At 38.9% G+C, this 19,336-nt stretch overlaps 1 protein-coding gene across 2 annotated transcripts in view; it reads left to right on the top strand.

Moving 5' to 3' along the window:
* Positions 1–19,336, top strand: part of ephb6 (eph receptor B6) — a 183,304-nt gene that overhangs the window by 120,713 nt on the left and 43,255 nt on the right. For both annotated transcript variants that reach the window (XM_060921632.1, XM_060921633.1), the window contains 4 exons: positions 5,250–5,405; positions 8,709–8,980; positions 12,480–12,561; positions 18,264–18,388. In XM_060921632.1, coding sequence (XP_060777615.1) covers positions 5,250–5,405; positions 8,709–8,980; positions 12,480–12,561; positions 18,264–18,388 — 635 coding nt within the window. The remainder of the gene's footprint in view (positions 1–5,249; positions 5,406–8,708; positions 8,981–12,479; positions 12,562–18,263; positions 18,389–19,336) is intronic.

Here is a 19,336-nt window from a genome sequence, read left to right as displayed (position 1 = left end):
CTGCATGCGAAGTGGGTGAAGCAAGTCAGGCGCACTCGTGACAAGTGGGAGCCCTCACCAACATCCGTCCTGTGCTCTGAACACTTCGATTTGGATTGTTTTGACACCCTTCCCAGCTTAAAAGAATCTCTTGGGTGTTCAGTTCAGCACAAACATGTGTCACTACCATCAGCAGTGCCTACACAGTGTTGCCAGATTGGGAGGTTTCCCGCCTAGCTGGGCGGTTTCAAGTGTATTTTGGTGGGGTTTGAATATATTTTGGGCTGGAAAACGTCAGCAGTATCTGTTGCCAGATACTGCTGAAGTTTTCCAGCCCAAAATATGTTCAAAACCCACCAAAATGCACTTGAAACCGCCCAACTGGGCGGGAAACCTCCTTAATCTGGCAACACTGCCAGTATTCCGGAGGGGGTCTACTAGTAGCTATGCCGGATCCAAAGACAGTCCTCCTGTCAGAACATGTGTTGTGAAATGACATAAGATAAAGGTACGTAGAGCTATAGATTCTACATGATAATCATAAATGTAATCATAAAGTCAGCGTGATATCAGTCATGTATTTGCTTGTGAAAGCTTGCGGCTTTCATGTAACTGCCGCCTAGCAACGAGAGGCAAAGGGTAAAGAGGGTAGACTATCATAGATTCTATTCGGAAGAGATCAACACAATTCTAGACTCCCAGAAGAGGAAGAGCTAGCACTAGAGAGTTCACCGGCGTTTTCATGCGCCATTTCCATTGAGTAGAACCAGAGTAGAACAGCCAGTGAACCGCAGCGTGTTCTTCCGCTGACGTCACAACATGGCCGCGAGCCACGGATCCAGTTTTCTTGCGCTGTGCAATTAAAAGTTGGATATTTGCGTAACAACAGCTTCTTTTCATGTAATTATAACAGAAATCTAACATGTTTGCCATGTTGTATAGTTTATTTAAGAAATTGCATAGAGTCATGTTCGTGTCATCAGCACTTTAAAGCTAGATGGCCTTTTGAATTCATAAAATCTGTGAAATGTAGTTCCCTCTGAAATTTGGTCATTGTGAGATATATTTATTTCTGTAATATCTCACAAAATATTAGGCCATTCTGTGGCTGGGAAGTTATTTAATCTGAGGGGATTCCCGAGCAAATAATGTGCATGAAATCAAGCAGACAGAGGAAGTCTGTGTGCGCATGCACAGGTTTACCTTCTTCTTCTTTTGGATTTTATGGCAGCTGGCATCCACAGTGTTGCATTACTGCCATCTACAGGTTTACCTTGGCCATGCACTGACAGTTACATCATTCTGTCACTAAACGAAACAGCTGATCACACCGAGGTGCTCGCTGACTGCCGATATTTATTAGTTTGGTCCTGTGTTTCCTTCCTTCGCAACATAATGTCTTTTCTTCTCACTTTCTGTTACTGTAGTCCATCGTTCACACTTCATTCACACACTCACATCCGCCATTTTTCTCTCCTGTTTCAAATTAGTATCCCACAATGCCTTGCATGAATGGGGAAAGCCCACCACGTGATACATGACATAGTATCTTGAATTGGGTCATGGTGAAACAGGAAAAAATAGCGGAGAATTTAGGGCCATGTGGCCCTAAATTCATTAATTGTTCTATTTTTAAAAAAACTAATAAAATTGGAAGTCTGTGATTCGAATTCAGTAGCTTTCGGTCCACTAAACAAAAATAATTGGGTGTTGGGGAAAATTATTTTTATGACCTATACATGAATAATCTGAAAGGCAGTCTACTTTTAAGTTCAAATTGGTTGCATCGCTGTTTGTCCTGGTTTCAGTGTGAATCAAGAGATTATTTTTGTAGTCTCAGCCAAGGCTAATTGTCTTTGGTGTTTGGTGTTACGCTGTAGTGATATTGGTTAGCCATATCACTGAAACTCTGCCAATGTAGGACAATCTATTAGGCCCTAATAATCTTTCCATTCAATGTCACTGATTTAAAAGAGCATAACAACAAAATGAGAAGAAGAAGAAGAAGAAGTCTGTAGAGAAACCATGTTTATTTGTGTCTTTCTGCACATGTAAGTTTGAATGTCAGCTTATGTTTTTGGAAGGCTCTATGGGAGGCACAGTATAAGAAATCTGTATGTTGTTGTGTCTGCATGTTTCAGTCAGTATACAGTGCTGCAAGCAAAAAAAAGTGAGAGAGAGAGAGAGAGAGAGAGAGAGAGAGAGAGAGAGAAATTGGGTCAGCGATCTAAATACCAAGTACAATGTCAACAGCAGATTACACACCCCACTGATATCTCTCTCTTTTTCCACTTTGCTGCATTTCTCCTCTTGATCTACTACATCTACTAATTCTGATAATAAAATACATTCCATCTTGTCAAAATGTCAACTTTCCCCTTATTTTTAGATATAACTCCCCCCCCCAAAAAAAAAACTGCCACAGACACACACATCCCTTTGTCACATTGATCTATTCGCCCTCCTTTGTCTTACTTCCTTTTGCTATCCTGTGATGCTTTGTGCAATTTTATACCAGTTTTTGCATTTGCATTTGCAATTTTGCATTTGCGGGCCTCTTTCATCAATAAGTTATGGGCGTTCCATTTATTTTTTGGGATAGTAAACAGATAGTAAACAGACTCTGTGTCCAAACCCTTACAGAAAAACCACATGAACTTCACATGTGATTTCTCATGTGGAAAATGTGTTTTGCACATGGGAAACATGTTATTTGCACATGGGAAACATTTGGTTTTGGCCCAATTTTATGTGAATCACATGTGGGAATGTTTTCCACATGTGGTAACATGTTTTCCACATGTGCTCTACATGGTAACACGTGGTAACATGTGATCACATGTGAAATACATGGGAAATTCATGTGTTTTTTTTCTGTAAGGGAAATGTTGCACAGATGAGATGAAAGAAGGAGGAAGCCCAGCTTTTCTTAACATCTCCTTTGTTATTTGTGCAGTTATCATATTACATTAAGGAGGAGTATATGAGGAGCTGTGATTAGTAAATGATAGGGAGCTGAGAGATCACTGAAAGCCAGGAAATTGTGTGTACCTTCTTTGTCACAGCTCTGGGAAAAAACGCACAATGAGTTCCAACAGAATAAAAAATAGAAAACATCTCAGCATGGCTTTCTTTTTCTTTCTCTGCCTTATTTTATTCCTCTCTCACCTCTCACAATGGTGCTGGGAGCATATCACAGATCTGAGAGAAGTAAAAACAAGGAAAAGCTTTTATCTTTGGGAGAATTGCAACACTTTCTTGCTTTCCACTGTTTTGTCTCTGTCATGCTCTGACGTCTCCCACTCAGACTCATGCAGAATACTGAAGGCTTGAAAAGGTGTTACGCTTGTTAGACAGCACTATGCTTGTGAGGCTAGAGAACATGAGGTGTTTAATGTCCAACACTCAGGAAGCTTAATGGAGCTATACACACCTTCACTTGTGTATCTGCTTCTACACACACTCACCTGACCATGCTTTTTTTTTTTTTTGGCTCTGTATCAATATGAATATTTATTCTATCCACATTGACTGGATATGAGCAATTGTGCGCTCTGATTGGCTACTTTTACTACTACACTATCAGCTCATATACTGTGAGTAGAGAAAAACAAAATGGCGGCGCGTGTTGGTGAACACAAGCTCAACTGTGAGCTACTGCTCACTTATGTATACCTCCACTCTTGCTCATATCAGAATGCAAGCAATCGAAGGAATAGAACACTTATTATGAATGTTGACTTCAACAAATAATGAACCCTGAAACAAGTAAGTAAAGAGCAGTGTCTCTCCCGAGGGATTTCAAATAGCATCCTGGTAAACTGTCATTTTGAAATAGCATTTTGCTTCTTGAAATAGCGTCAAAATCCACCCACTACCATATGTTTCATAAATGCATTCAGTCGGTAAACAGGAAATAGATGTGCGACAGACCTGAAAACGGTACACACGGTATAGAACCCCAAGCTGAAGCTCAGTGCTAAATATCAAGCAGGTGTGATTTGTAGTTGCTGAGAAAAGTGTTACAAAAATTGTGTAAATCCACACTATATGTTTTGTAGATACATTCAGTCGGTAAACAGGAACTCGATGGGCAACAGATCTGAAAATTGTATACGTGTTATAGAACCCCAAGCTGAAGCTCAGTACCAAATATCAAGCAGTTATGATTTGTAGTTGCTGAGAAAAGTTTGTAAATCCACGCTATATGTTTCATAAATACATTCAGTTGGTAAACAGGAAGTCGATGTGCTTCAGACCTGAAAACGGTATACACAGTATAGAACCCCAAGCTGAAGTTTGGTACCAAGTACCAGATGGCTGTGATTTGTGGTTGCTGAGAAAAAGGGTGTTTTGGACAGACAGAAATACAGACGGGCAAAGGTAAATAAACCAGAATTCCCCCCCTTGGAGCGGGGGTATAATAAAAACTATTCTAAAACAAAGCCCCAAAAAATACTAAAAAAGCAACAAAATATGGAATGAAAGTATTTGATGGTAAGAACATATATTTTTTTATTTTTCAAGAATTATTATTATAGCATTTTTCACAAATTGCTCCTATCATTTCACCAGTTTGTTTACATTCTAAGCAGAAATTATTTTGTTGGATGTTTTGTATGAAGTTTTTATTCATTGAATTTGCAAAAAACAAAAATAAAAAATGTTCTGTTTCTCAAAATCCAATGAATGTGGAATGTGGATAAAATAAAACAGTTATTTCACTCAATCTCGCCATACAAGACTTATAGCCAACTCGGTGCTATGCGCCTTGTTGACTATCAGCTCATGTATGACTCGATTTTGTGGAATAACTGTTAAATGTATGATATGTATTTGATATGGATCATTTTGAGTCTGGAACCCGGTGCCAAAACCCCAAGAACCCACAGATATCTTTTTAAATTCTTGCAAGAATCTGGATCAGATCTGGAAAATATCTGATTTTTTTCACAATGCTGTGATCAGAGAATATCCAACATGGATTTCATTATACTGTACAGTATATGGGTCATAGTTTGAAATATCCAGGCAAAACCATCTCTGAATTCTGGAGTATTTTGCGCAGTGGAATTAGTTACATTTCATTATTTACACATGGCTGACAGGCGCATTTAGATCAGTACTTCTACAAGGCCTCATGTAAATGTTTTTCCTCTGAGTTTATTCTGCATCATTAAAGCTGACAGCATTTTTCATAAAGCATCAGACCCCTCCTATCACCCCTTTCTGTATCCTTTGTGTTCCTAACCCTATCTTTTTGTCCTCAGCCTGTCAGCTGGGCTTCTATAAAGCTGTGTCGGGTTCAATTTCATGCACTGAGTGTCCAGCTAATAGCAGAACCAGCTTGGAGGCTTCTAAAGTGTGTGAGTGTCGCAGTGGGTTCTACCGGGCACCAAATGATGCCAACACTACTGCCTGCACTGGTAAGGACCACATGACTATTGCAGCATGACTTTACAGATTCCAACAACTCAGAAAAAAAAGGATAAACTTAATTAAATAAGCAGTAGGTGTTCAGAAATGACATCTTGGGAGATCAGGTGAGCAGCATCGTAATCACAGTCCCTAGCTAGGGGTAAAGGAACAGCCAGACATTATGCAACAGGCAAAGCTGTATTCACCTTATAAACAGAGGGGGGAGGGGGAAATCAGTTTCTATTGCAAATTCAGTCACAACTGCAGGAGAAACGGCTTCAATAAGGTGAGAAACAAAGGAACAGTTGCAGATCAACAGAGTACAAGTGATGGAGTGATCAGTCAAGTCAAGTTTATTTGTATAGCGCTTTTAATAATAGACATCGTCGCAAAGCAGCTTTATGGAAAATTAAAGGCTTTAAACACGAGCTAATTTTATCCCTAATTTATTCCCAATGAACAAGCCTGTGGCGACAGTGGCAAGGAAAAACTCCCTCAGACGACATGAGGAAGAAACCTTGAGAGGAACCAGACTCAAAAGGGAACCCATCCTCATTTGGGTGATAACAGATAGCATGATTATAAATAACTCGCTTCTCAAAGTATGTCCTATATAGTCACAAAGTATAACTTTGAAACCAGGAAATTCATCATAGTTTTAACATGAAGTCTGTTTTGTTGAAGTTATAAACTTCAACAAAACTCCAGTGCAAAATTGTTCATGACAGCTACAATCCTAGATTTAGTGAGTCAATTGTAGTCCTCAGGCATAAAAGCATTACTGTAAGCGTCCAGAGCGTCTTCCAAGTGCGACTTTCAACTGTCCATATGGGTCATCGATGTGATGAGACTCCAGCCAGAAGTAGGGCATCAGGATGAATCAGGCAGATCTGAAGTGCAGAAGAGGTCAGCGTCTTACTGATGTCTCAGGATTGACATGTACAGTTGTGGTCAGAAGTTTACATACAGTGGCAGAATGTACAGCGTACATCTTTAATAAAAAAAAACACTAGAATTTGGTGTACAAGTTTTAATTTTCTTTGGGTTTTCTGAAATCAAACACAGGGTCAAAATTATACATACAGCACACCTAATATTTGGGTAACATGTCTCTTCACAAGATTCACCTTGATCAAATATTTTTGTTTACCATAAACAAGCTTCTGGCAGAATTCTGGTTGGATATTTCATGACTCTTCATGGTAGAATAGGTAAAATTCAGTTAAATTAGTTTTTTTTTTCTTGGCATGGACTCGACTTATAAGCACGGTCCATATTCAATAGGGTTGAAGTCAGGGCTTGTTTTAAGCTTAATGTTAGCCTGCTTTATCCTCCACAACCAGCTCTGATGCGTGTTTGGATTCATTGTCCTGTTGTAACTCCCAAGTCCCAAGTTGTGTTCAAGTTTCTGGTGGTTTATGCTGAAGAATTCTGAAGTAGTCCTCCTTCTTCATTATTCCATCCACTTTGTGCAATGAACCAGTTCCACTGGCAGCAAAACAGCCCCAGAGCATGATGATCCTACCACCACCACCACCAGCTGGTACAGTGTCCCTCTGCACATGGTGGTCATTGTGGCCAAACAACTCAATCTTTGTCTCATCTGACCATACAGCTATCCTCCAGAAGGCTTTTTCTTTGTCCGTGTGGTCAGTTTCAAACTTTAGTTAAGCTTGAAGGTGTCAATTTTGGAGCAGGGGGTTATTTCTTGTATAGCAGCCTCTTAGTCCATGGTGATCTGAACTGTAGACAGTGATCCATCAGCTTCCAGGTCATGGCAGGGCTGTGCCATGGTGGTTCCCAGGTTGTTCCTGACCATCCAAACCAATTTCCTGTCAGCTGAGGGTGACAGTTTGGGTTTTCTTGAAGCAAAGTGGCTTGGTAAAGTGACTACACCTCACAATAACTTGGATACAATTGTTTGAACTGATCTTGGAATTTGCAGTTGTTTAGAAATGGCTCCAAGAGACATTCCAGAGTTGTGTATATCTGAGACCCATTTTCTCAGATCTGCACTGAGCTCCTTGGACTTTCCCATTTTACTGTGTGTTGGTCACTCCAATGAGTGCTGTAAACAAACCCTTTTTATGAAGGTACAGAGAAGCTACCAGCTGTAGTCAATCATGATCACTAACAGGAAGTTAAGAGACCTCGGCCTTAGCAAGATAAGCGGCATTTTGGAAGTTTCAGCAGCTCTGAATTAATAATGTAAGTGGGTGTATGTAAATTTTTGACCCTGTATGTATAATTTTGACCCTGCATTGATTTCAGAAAACCCAATGAAAATTAAAACTTGTGCACCAATTTCTAGTGTTTTTTTTAGTAAAGATGTATGCTGTACAATCATTCTGCCACAGAAAAAGAACAGTTCAAAGAAATTACTGAAAGCCCAAATATTGCTATGACATTCATGTCACTGTATGTAAACTTCTGACCACAACTGTAACTCAGAGGGACAGACGAGGGGGGGACAGGTTCTTAGGTATGCCCAATGTCACCTAATGAGTAAGACCAGGATATATTTTGTGCAAGCAGGGACTCTGGCAAAACTAACTATGACAGCATAACTAAAATGGGAGAGCCAGCAATTCTTTAGCAATTGATTAGCAATTCTTTAATTAATAACTTAGTCCATTCTAAAATCATGAAGCCTAAGTAAGCTGGTTTGAATAGAGACAGGCCATGATAGTTATTACTAAAGTGATGAAAAACATTTGTGCAAAGCAGGGATTCTCAAACTTTTTGCAGCCAGGGAGCCCTTTAATTTTAAAATTAAAATTTTAATTTATTTTTAAATTAAATTTATATTACATATAATATTATATTATATCTAAATATTCTCCTATAACATATATATGTTATAGGAGAATATTAAGTGCTGTCTTGTTGGCAAAAGGGAGTTGTACAAAGTATTAACATCAGGGGTGCCAATAATTGTGGCACACATGATTTCATGTAAAAAAATTATTTCTTAATGTGGGATTTTTCCCACTGAATAAATGCACTTGAATTAAAGGTTGGGTTTTTCTCTTTCTTTGCATTGTTGTCCTATATTATTTTAAAAAAATAATTTATTAGAAGCCTAAGAACATATCTTAACGAGGGGTGCCAATAATTGTGGAGGGCTCTGTGTGTATATGTATGTACACACACACACACACACACACACACACACACACACACAGTAATTTAAAAAAAAATCTTTCAAGGGGCAAAGGAGCAGGTGCTCAAATGTGTGTGAAATGATGTCACTATTTAAAGACTGCAATACTGGTTGGAAACTTTGAGTAAGAGTGTGTTTGCCTTACCAGCCCCCCCTTCAGCCCCTGTTTCTCTGTCCTGGGAGTACAAGAGCTCAGAGGAAGGGGTGTCTCTACGTTGGAAGCCCCCACTGGACCTGGGGGGTCGGAGTGAAGTGACATATGGGGTGGTGTGCAGAATCTGTCCCTCAGCCACAGAGATACATCCTAGTGTCTGCTCCTGGTGTGGAGATTCGGTCACGTATACACCCTCTAAAAGTGGCTTCAGACAAACTAAAATCACCCTCAGCAATCTACTTACCCGAGTCACCTATCTCATCCAGGTATGCAGACTACATTCCCCATGAGCACTCAGCTAACACAGGAACAGTCCAACAAACAGGGCACTATCAAAAGGTTTAGCGTGTAATGTATTTAAAAATGCCAAGTAGGGAAAGATTACATGAAATAATTCCCAGAACATCCGAAAAGATCTAAATGTTTTCATTCTCATTCGTCCTTGGTCCTTGAAATGTAAAGTGTAGCCTAAAAGTATTGACTTTGAATACATTTCAAGAAGTGCATGGTACTTACACTGCATGGAATAAGGAATGTTTATTTTTCCTTTTTTTTTTTTACTTCATTTTTACTCCCACAGATTTGAAAAACATTGATGTTATGGTATAAATGGTATCCAGAAATCAGTGCGATGCCTTATATGTCCAAATCCAAGCATTAATAAGTAATAGGTCTATATTAACAGGGCATCTAATGTAATTTTACAGGACTCTAATTGGAATCAAAATTGCTATTGTAGATTTTTTTAGCATGTTCATCATTAATTGCTTTACAAGAAAAATCACTCATGAGATTCATTCATTATAATTATTTAATAGCACATCTGGTAAGCCCATGAGAGATTTCTCTCATGAGTGATTGTGATTTTTACTCTAGTAGATTACTGTTTAATTTTTTAGAAGCAAACTGGTTGGTACTGTGTGGTGTGACTATTCCAAAACTTATTACTGTACCTTTACTTAGAGAAAGGTATAAAATATATGCAAATATTGTTTTATGGGGTCCAGTTTAAAACAGCTCTGGAAAATAATAATAATAATAATAATAATAATAATAATAATAATAGCAGAACAGAGATCAGAATGAGAGTTTAAGTGTGACAATATACCAGTAAAGATGACAAAGAAATCTTAAATAGGGTACAGTGCTGTGCAAAAGCCTTAGGCACATGTAAAGAAATGCTGTAGATCAAAAATGCCTTAAAAATAATGAAATGAAATGTTTCAACATTAAAAAAAATACTATAAACAGCAGTAAGCCATAATAAATGAAACAAGGTCAATATTTGGTGTGAGCCGACCCTTTGCTTTAAAAAAAAAATAGTAGTCTGAGGTCCAGTGAGTGCAGTTTTATAAGGAAATGAGCTGTAGGTTTTACTGAGCATCTTACAGAACCAGCCACAGTTCTTCTGGACACTTTGACTGTCACACTCACTTCTTAATTTTGCACCAAACCCAGCAGCCTTCATTATGCTTTCTTTTTTAATCTGAAAAGTGGTCTCTTATGTAATATGTTGCCCAGGTAGAAACTTTCTTTCTGTAACATTTAATTTGTGCTGGAAAACGAACTTTTGGACTCTAAAATATTTTTGTACTGACTTGATAATGTAGAAGTCATAATAGAAATCTATAACAAAGTTTGTATGGAAAAAAATAGAGTGCCTAAGACTTTTGCACAGTACTGTGTACTGTACATATATATAATTAACATTAATTATGTTGCTCTGGTTAGATGATGTCTACAGATATGCATAAATATGTATAAATGAATCATTAAGTATACCACAATATATACCACTTAAACCAGGCTAGCCTACATATTAAGGAATAAACATACCATGCACAATGAGAGACTTTATACGATAAACAGTATTGTAATAAATTCCTGCAAGTTAAAAGCAAACCTATTAACAACTTGTTTTAAAAATCCGCAAGCAGTTTCTTAGCTAATTTAATCATTTAATACCGTAATACACTATGATACATAATACAAATCTGTAAGGTTATCATCTTTTATTTCTAACTACAACTGTATTTCAATGTACTACTAAGACTAGAGGGCGGCATGGTGGTGTAGTGGTTAGCACTGTCACCTCACAGCAAGAAGGTCCTGGGTTCAAGCCCATTGGCCAACAAGGGCCTTTCTGTGTGGAGTTTGCATGTTCTCCCCGTGTCTGCGTGGGTTTCCTCCGGGTGCTCTGGTTTCCCCCACAGTCCAAAGGCACGCAGGTTAGGCTAATTGGTGGCTCTAAATTGACCGTAGGTTACTTTAGTTCTTTGTGTCTATGTGTCAGCCCTGTGATGACATGGCGACTTGTCCAGGGTGTACCCTGCCTCTCATCCACAGTCAGCTGGGATAGGCTCTAGCTTGCCTGCAACCCTGTAGAACAGGATAAGCAGTTACAGATAATGGATGGATGGATACTAAGGTGGTGTTTACATTAGACCGTATCAGCGGATCTTCAGATTAACGTTTTTAAAACGATTCGCGTGCACACAGCAACGCCAATACACGATTCGCGTGCACACAGCAACGCCAATACACGGATACGCTAATCACATTACTAATTAGACGGCACGTCACATGATCCCAGTGCATATCGGGCATGCGCAAGTCACTCACCACTTGCAAGTGGAAGGATGGCAAGCGAACACCTTCTCCAGCAGATAAACACACCTGGCTGTGATGTTCATGTTCTCACTGAGTTTAAGCGCCTGAAGGAGGTAAATAAGTTGAAATGTGTAAATAAACCTCAGTGCGGCTCAGCACTTCCTCCTGCGCTCCAAATCACTCCGCCCTGAACAGCGAGTGCCCTCTGGAGGGTGCGCACTCCGGCCCTGCGCAGCTCACAGAGCGCGCGAGTGAAGCGCACGAGCAGTGATTCGGGACTGAGCCGCTGTGTGTGTGATCCCAACGCCAGCGAATCAGGAAGGTGGATGTCACAGTGACGTTGTCCAATGACGACATCAGCTAGAGCTCAGTACAGCGTTTCCTCGTTCCTCAATGTTTACACAACACCGGATCAGATACGAACTGGGTTGAATACGTGGGTCCTGGCGGATTCAAGTTGTTCCGCCTGTGGAGTCGTTTCCCGGCGTTTTAATGTGCACGGACAGTGCATCCGCGACGAAAACAAGACGGATACGGTCTAATGTAAACACCACCTAAGACTAGTACACTATATACATGACTATCCACATCATCCATGTGTAAAGAATATGATCGAAGGGCAGTTAAACTATGTTTTACTGTTTATGCTACTCCAGTCTGAGTAAGCCTGTCTATAATAGTGTCTATAAAAGACAGCTGACCCCTTTTTATAATGGTAACGAAACCTGAAAGTGGATGGGCCATTTCTTGCTGTGAGAAGAAAGCAAAGTAGTTGGATGTTCATTTACAGTCCATTTGCCAAAATTAGCTTAAATGGACTATCCGTCATTTTCACAGACAGATTACAAATGGCAGTCCCTCCATTTGTATACAAATCTTTTTTTACTCTGCAAAGTACATTTTCAGTCAAAGTGAAAATAAATGGGTTTATTTGGTAACCATGCCCAAGAGCAATGTGTTGATGATTTAGCTGCTTGTTATGTTTTATACATTTCTTGTACATATGCAGTATGTGCAGTATGCATTTTAAAAATGTATATTTTTATAGTTCTGTTGTTTGTTTTTTAGCAAGAGTGTACTGGAGTTTACACAATGATCAGAAATAACAGCAACTTTTACAACTGTGCATGATTTGTCATCAATGTTGACTGGCAGGTTCAAGCCATGAACGATGTGTCTCCTCTCAGTCCCTTCCCACCACAGTTTGCTAGTATCAACTTCACCACCAGCCAGTCAGGTAAGAGTTGTCGAACTATGATTAAATGGATTGGTGTAATCAGAGATTGTGTGTCTATAGCTGTGTATAAAAAGGCGGGTAGACACTGAGAGCAGGAGCAGCTCATGACCACAGATATTGCTGGAGCAGGATGACACTAATAACAACACAACATCAACCAAATTAAGGTTGTGTTTGAATTATGCTATAGGTTACTATCTGGTATATTTTTAGTAGCGAGTCAACAACATGCAGTCATCCAGCATTCAGTCTAGTAGATTGTTTTGGGAGGTCCGAGACACATCTTGGTTAAAATGGGTTTGATAGAGCAACTGTGTTCCATTCAAGGCACACACAGAAAAGCTACTATCATTAACCAGGACTGCCAGGTTTCAGCAAAATTTCCAGCCCAGCTACGCATCAAACACAGCAGCCAGGACCTATAACTTGTAATTCAGTTACAAGGTCACTGTAGTGCACATCTTTCTAATGTGCAGAAATTATCCACTGTGCAATCCCCCTTTACGTTGCCCAATATTTGCAATATATCTTAAAAAAGAAATGGTTCTGCACATCATAAACATGGGTGTCCTGTCTGAACTTTGCCTTCGTTTGTGGCAGTTTAGTAAATTAAATTTAGATTATATGCTATAAAACAAGACTTTGGCTCATATTTTATAGTTTTAAACTAGATTAAAAAAACACACACATATATATATATATATATATATATATATATATATATATATATATATATATATATATATATATACAGACACACACACACGCATGTAACACTGAGTTGTCTATGAGCCGTGTACAACGAGATTGAGTGGAATAACGGTTTTATTTTATCCACATTCACTGGATTTTGAGAAACAGAGCATTTTTATTTTTTGCAAATTCGTTAAATAAAAACTTTTTATACAAAACACCCAACAAACTAATTTCCTCTTAGAATGCAAACAAACTGGCGAAATGATAGTAGCAATTTGTGGAAAATGCTATAATAATAATTCTTGATTTAAAAAAAAAAGATATGTTCTTACCATCAAATACTTTTATTCCATATTTTGTTGCTTTTTTTTTGTATTTTTGGGGGGTTTGTTTTCGGTTGATTCACCAACATGCTCCACCATTTTGTTTTTCTCTACTCATGTTATATGAGCTGATAGCCTAGTAGTAGAGTAACCAATCAGAATGCGCGAATGCTCAGTGAATGTGGATAGAATACACACACACAGAGTGCTGTGTAAAAGTCTTAGGCTACATCCACACGACAACGGCAACGAGATTAAAAAAAATAAATATCGCGTCCACATGGGCAACAGATCAGTAAAATATCAGGTACATATGGCAACGCAACGCTTGCTGAAAACAATGCAATACACATGCCACTCCTCTAGGTGCGCTGTAAGACGGTCCCATCAGAGACACAAAACAATAGAAGAAGGAAGGACGCATGCGCATAAACTATTATGCGTGAGACTTCATATTAGCCACAAAGTCAGAAAAATCTGTTCATAAAATTACGTTATAATGACCAAATACAATAAAAAGTATTTTTCCAGTCTCACCTGTGAAAGGTAATCCCATGTGATCTCGTTTGGACGGCAAACCTGTTGGTACAGTTAAACGCAGCACATGAATGAGGCATCTTTATTCTCTGCTTTGCCCCATCCAATATGGCAACGAGGATGACGTATGATTCTATGCGGAAGGCGGCGTCTTTAATGGTCCGGAATAAATTGAATGCTACACGTTGATGGATTAATTTGTTCTTCTACGCCCTTTTTGAGGAATGTATTGTAGGACTTAAACCAACATCTGAAGAGGTGAGATCGCTCCTTTTTTACCATATTTTTGCTGGCGGGATTGACTCTGCCCTAAGGACTATTTTCTCTCTCTCTCTCTCTCTCTCTCTCACTTTGCACCATTACACAATAAATATTCACAGTGAAAATATTTTGTAAGCGCGTTTCATGAACCAAGTTATAGGATTTGTTGACAACTCTCATTGAGTTCGTTACACTTCTACCCGTCGTGAAGCACATGTGGTTGTGACGTCATCGTAAACAAATCCGTTCTACTCATCCAGACGACTTCGCAACGGCGCCGTTGCCAGATCTTTCCACTCTGGAACCCGTTCTCAAAAGATTTCGTTTTGGGGCACCCAAAACGCCGGTGCTGTGTGGACGCCAGGCCGAAACGATAAACAATTTTATCAGATTCACCTGAATCTGTTGCTGTGTGGACAGGGCCTTAGGCACATGTAAAGAAATGCTGTCAACCAAAAATGGCTTAAAAATAATGAAATGAAATGTTTCAATATTTAAAAAATACTATAAACAGCAGTAAGCCATAATAAATGAAACAAAGTCAGTATTTGGTGTGAGATGACCCTTTGCTTAAAAATAAATAAATAAAAGTAGTCTCAGGTCCAGTGAGTGCAGTTTTATAAGGAAATGAGCTGTAGGTTTTACTGAGCATCTTACAGAACCAGCCACAGTTCTTCTGGACACTTTGACTGTCACACTTGCTTCTTAATTTTGCACCAAAACGCAGCAGCCTTCATTATGTTTTCTTTTTTAATCTGAAAAGTGCTCTCTTATGTAATATGCTGCTCCGATACAAACTTTTTTTTCCTGTAACATTTAATTTTGTGCTGGAAAAAGAACGTTTGGACTCTAAAATGTTTTTGTAGTGACTCGATAATGTGGAAGTCATAAAATAGAAATCTATAACAAAGTTTATAATTGGGTGCCTAAGACTTTTGCACAGTACTGTGTTATATATATGGTGGGGCTAAATGAGCAGTGAATATCTTGCAAGGTTAGGCAGTTTAAATTTTAACATCGTTAGTCACTCAAAAGAAGTCATTAGTATTTTGACAGAATTTAGACAGCATGGAATTGTAAATGAGGACAAGGTTATGAAGATTAACATTTGCTGAACAGTTGCTGTATGTGATGGAGCTCTGCTCCACCTGCCCCTACAGACAAGCCACCACTGACTGAAGGTATAGATTTAATGTGAGCATATTACTGGGTCATATTGTCATGTTGTGCTTCCATTGATGTTTTTGTGCCATTTTTTTCTTTATCCCTGATCGTTTTCAGATCATTTCCATAATTATTTCAATATTTTGCATGTGCTATGTTTTTGTATAACATACAAAAGCTTATTCTATCAGTCAATGTCATTTTTTTTTATTCGTGAATTTTTGCTTGGATTTTTCTCCTCTTTCTGTCTCATCATTTCTCCTCCTTGGCTTTGCACTGTGGGTGTTGTGGGTCACGATATCCTGTCAGCTTCTATAATGCTCAAGAGAGCAGAAAGAGGAAGAGGTTAATTGTTGTGGCAGTTCACAGAAACTTTAGTGATGAACAGCACCATTCAGGCCCCCATCCACATGAAATACGCAAAGATCCCCCCCCCCCCCATTTCAATTCTCCCACTTTTTTGTATATTAGTGCATAGCTTTAGTCTGCACACATCTACAGTTTTACTCAGTAAATTTTCCTAACTTGGTATGATGCAACACTTATTTAAATGTCAAGTGGTCTGTACCAGTACTCAGTGTAGATTGTCCCTGTTCATTATAAATGATTGCTTGAGGGTTGAGGTAACTGAATGTGGGGAGTGTATGAGCAGTGAGTGTATGAGTAATGTGTGACATCAGGGTCAGGGTTTTGTTTTTTAAATCTATCTATCTATCTATCTATCTATCTATCTATCTATCTATCTATCTATCTATCTATCTATCTATCTATCTATCTATCTCTCTCTCTCTCTCTCTCTCTCTATATATATATATATATATATATATATATATATATATATATATATATATATACATACATACACACACACACACACACACACACACACACACAGTGGTGCATAAATATTTCTGCATAAATATGACCTAAAACATCAGATTTTCACACAAGTCCTAAAAGTAGATAAAGAGAACCCAGTTAAACAAATTAGACAAAAGTATTATATGTGGTCATTTATTTATTGAGGAAAATGATCCAATATTACATATCTGTGAGTGGAAAAAGTATGTGAACCTCTAGGATTAGCAGTTCATTTGAAGGTGAAATTAGATTCAGGTGTTTTCAATCAATGGGATGACAATCAGGTGTGAGTGGGCACGCTGTTTTATTTAAAAAACAGGGATCTATCAAAGTCTGATCTTCACAACACATGTTTGTGGAAGTGTATCATGGCACGAACAAAGGAGATTTCTGAGGACCTCAGAAAAAGCGTTGTTGATGCTCATCAGGCTGGAAAAGGTTACAAAACCATCTCTAAAGTGTTTGGACTCCACCAATCCACAGTCAGACAGATTATGTACAAATGGAGGAAATTCAAGACCACTGTTACCCTCCCCAGGAGCGGTCGACCAACAAAGATCACTCCAAGAGCAAGGCGTGTAATAGTCGGCAAGGTAACAAAGGACCCCAGGGTAACTTCTAAGCAACTGAAGGCCTCTCTCACATCGGCTAATGTTCATGAATCCACCATCAGGAGAACACTGAACAACAATGGTGTGCATGACAGGGTTGCAAGGAGAAAGCTACTGCTCTCCAAAAAGAACATTGCTGCTTGTCTTCAGTTTGCTAAAGATCACGTGGACAAGCCAGAAGGCTATTGGAAAAATGTTTTGTGGACAGATGAGACCAAAATAGAACTTTTTGGTTTAAATGAGAAGCGTTATGTTTGGAGAAAGGAAAACACTGTATTCCAGCATAAGAACCTTATACCATCTGTGAAACACGATGGAGGTAGTATCATGGTTTGGGCCTGTTTTGCTGCAACTGGGCCAGGATGGCTTGCCATCATTGATGGAACAATGAATTCTGAATTATACCAGCGGATTCTAAAGGAAAATGTCAGGACATCTGTCCATGAACTGAATTTCAAGAGAAGGTGGGTCATGCAGCAAGACAACAACCCTAAGCACACATCCTACCAAAGAATGGTTAAAGAAGAATAAAGTTAATGTTTTGGAATGGCCAAGTCAAAGTCCTGACCTTAATCCAATCGAAATGTTGTGGAAGGACCTGAAGTGAGCAGTTCATGTGAGGAAACCCACCAACATCCCAGAGTTGAAGCTGTTCTGTATGGGGGAATGGGCTAAAATTCCTCCAAGCCGGTGTGCAGGACTGATCAACAGTTACCGGAAATGTTTATTTGCAGTTATTGCTGCACAAGGGGGTCACACCAGATACTGAAAGCAAAGGTTCACATACTTTTTCCACTCACAGATATGTAATATTGGATCATTTTCCTCAATAAATAAATGACCAAGTATAATATTTTTGTCTCATTTGTTTAACTGGGTTTTCTTTATCTACTTTTAGGGCTTGTGTGAAAATCTGATAATGTTTTAGGTCATATTTATGTAGAAATGTAGAAAATTTGAAAGGGTTCACAAACTTTCAAGCACCTGCCAAATATGAACAATGGCAAACATCAGATTTTTTTCCTAACCTGTTTATCCATCCAACTTTTTAGCATGTTAAACTGCACATCTGAAACTACACAGATTAATGTATTCCTTTTAAAATGATTCCTTAATTAAAGCCTCTTAACAAAAATCTACTATTAGTTGAGCAAAATAATGTTATTCGATTTTAACATGATACATGTTGATGCCCCCATGTGGTTACAGTTATAATAACACTCTCACCCACTGTATGTCTCTTTCCAAGTACCTTCCGAGGTTCCCATACTGCATCAGCTCAACACTGCTCCAGATTCCATCACTCTATCCTGGCCTCAGCCAGACCGGCCCAACGGAGACATCCTGGAGTACCAGCTCAGATACTACGACAAGGTCTAAATTACTCCATCTACACTACACTAATCAGCTATAATATTAAAGCCACCTGCTTAATATTGTGTACTATAGGTTCCACTTGTGCTGCCAAAACAGCTCTGACACAACGAGGCATGGACTGCACAAGACCTCTGAAGGTGTGCTGTGGTATCTGGCACCAAGATGTTAGAATCGGATCCTTTAAGGCTGGGTTGCACCAATGTGGTTTAATTTTTAAACTGGATTAAATCACAGTTTACTGACTAATTATGTTGCACCAAACTTAAACCTAGTTTAAATCTAGTTTACATTAATCTCTGGTTAAATCTAAACCATGGATAATCTCAGGTTTAAATTACACTTAAACGTAGGTTAAATTTAAATCTGTTGCACCAGTGATTTTAAACCCAGGATAAACCTGGATTGCCAGTTTAAAATAAACCACCCCTGGAGGAGGTTTAAGTTAGAGGTTTTCAGTGTTACTGACAACATGGCTGCATATATTCGCTTGTTGGAATTAGAAGAAAGAGTTCCATGCAGGAATATTCAAGATAAGCTTAACCCTATGCAATTTTATAGCAACAGTGAGTTTTTCCAGCAGTACAGATTCACAAAAGAGTCTGTAATTTACCTCAATGGGAAAGTTGGACCAGCTATCAAGCACAGAAGTGACAGGAATGCTGCTGTGCCGCCATTTCTCCAGCTCTTGGTTGCTTTGCGCTTTTATGCCACAGGTTGCTTTCAAATGGTTGATGGGGATCTATTTGGAGTTCACAAGTCCACAGTTTGCAGAATTGTCAACAGGGTGTCAAAGGCTATTGCAAGCTTGAGAGATCAGTTCATTCATTTTGAGCAAAGTAGGGAGATAACAGCTGTATTCTACAGAAAAGCAGGATTTCCTGGGGTAATTGGCGCTATTGACTGCACACATATTTTAATATCTAACCCAGGTGGTGAGAATGGGGA

This window comes from Neoarius graeffei, chromosome 5, assembly GCF_027579695.1.
Source record: "Neoarius graeffei isolate fNeoGra1 chromosome 5, fNeoGra1.pri, whole genome shotgun sequence".
In the NCBI taxonomy this organism is placed as follows: Eukaryota; Metazoa; Chordata; class Actinopteri; order Siluriformes; family Ariidae; genus Neoarius; species Neoarius graeffei.
This window is presented reverse-complemented; position numbering and strand designations above follow the sequence as displayed.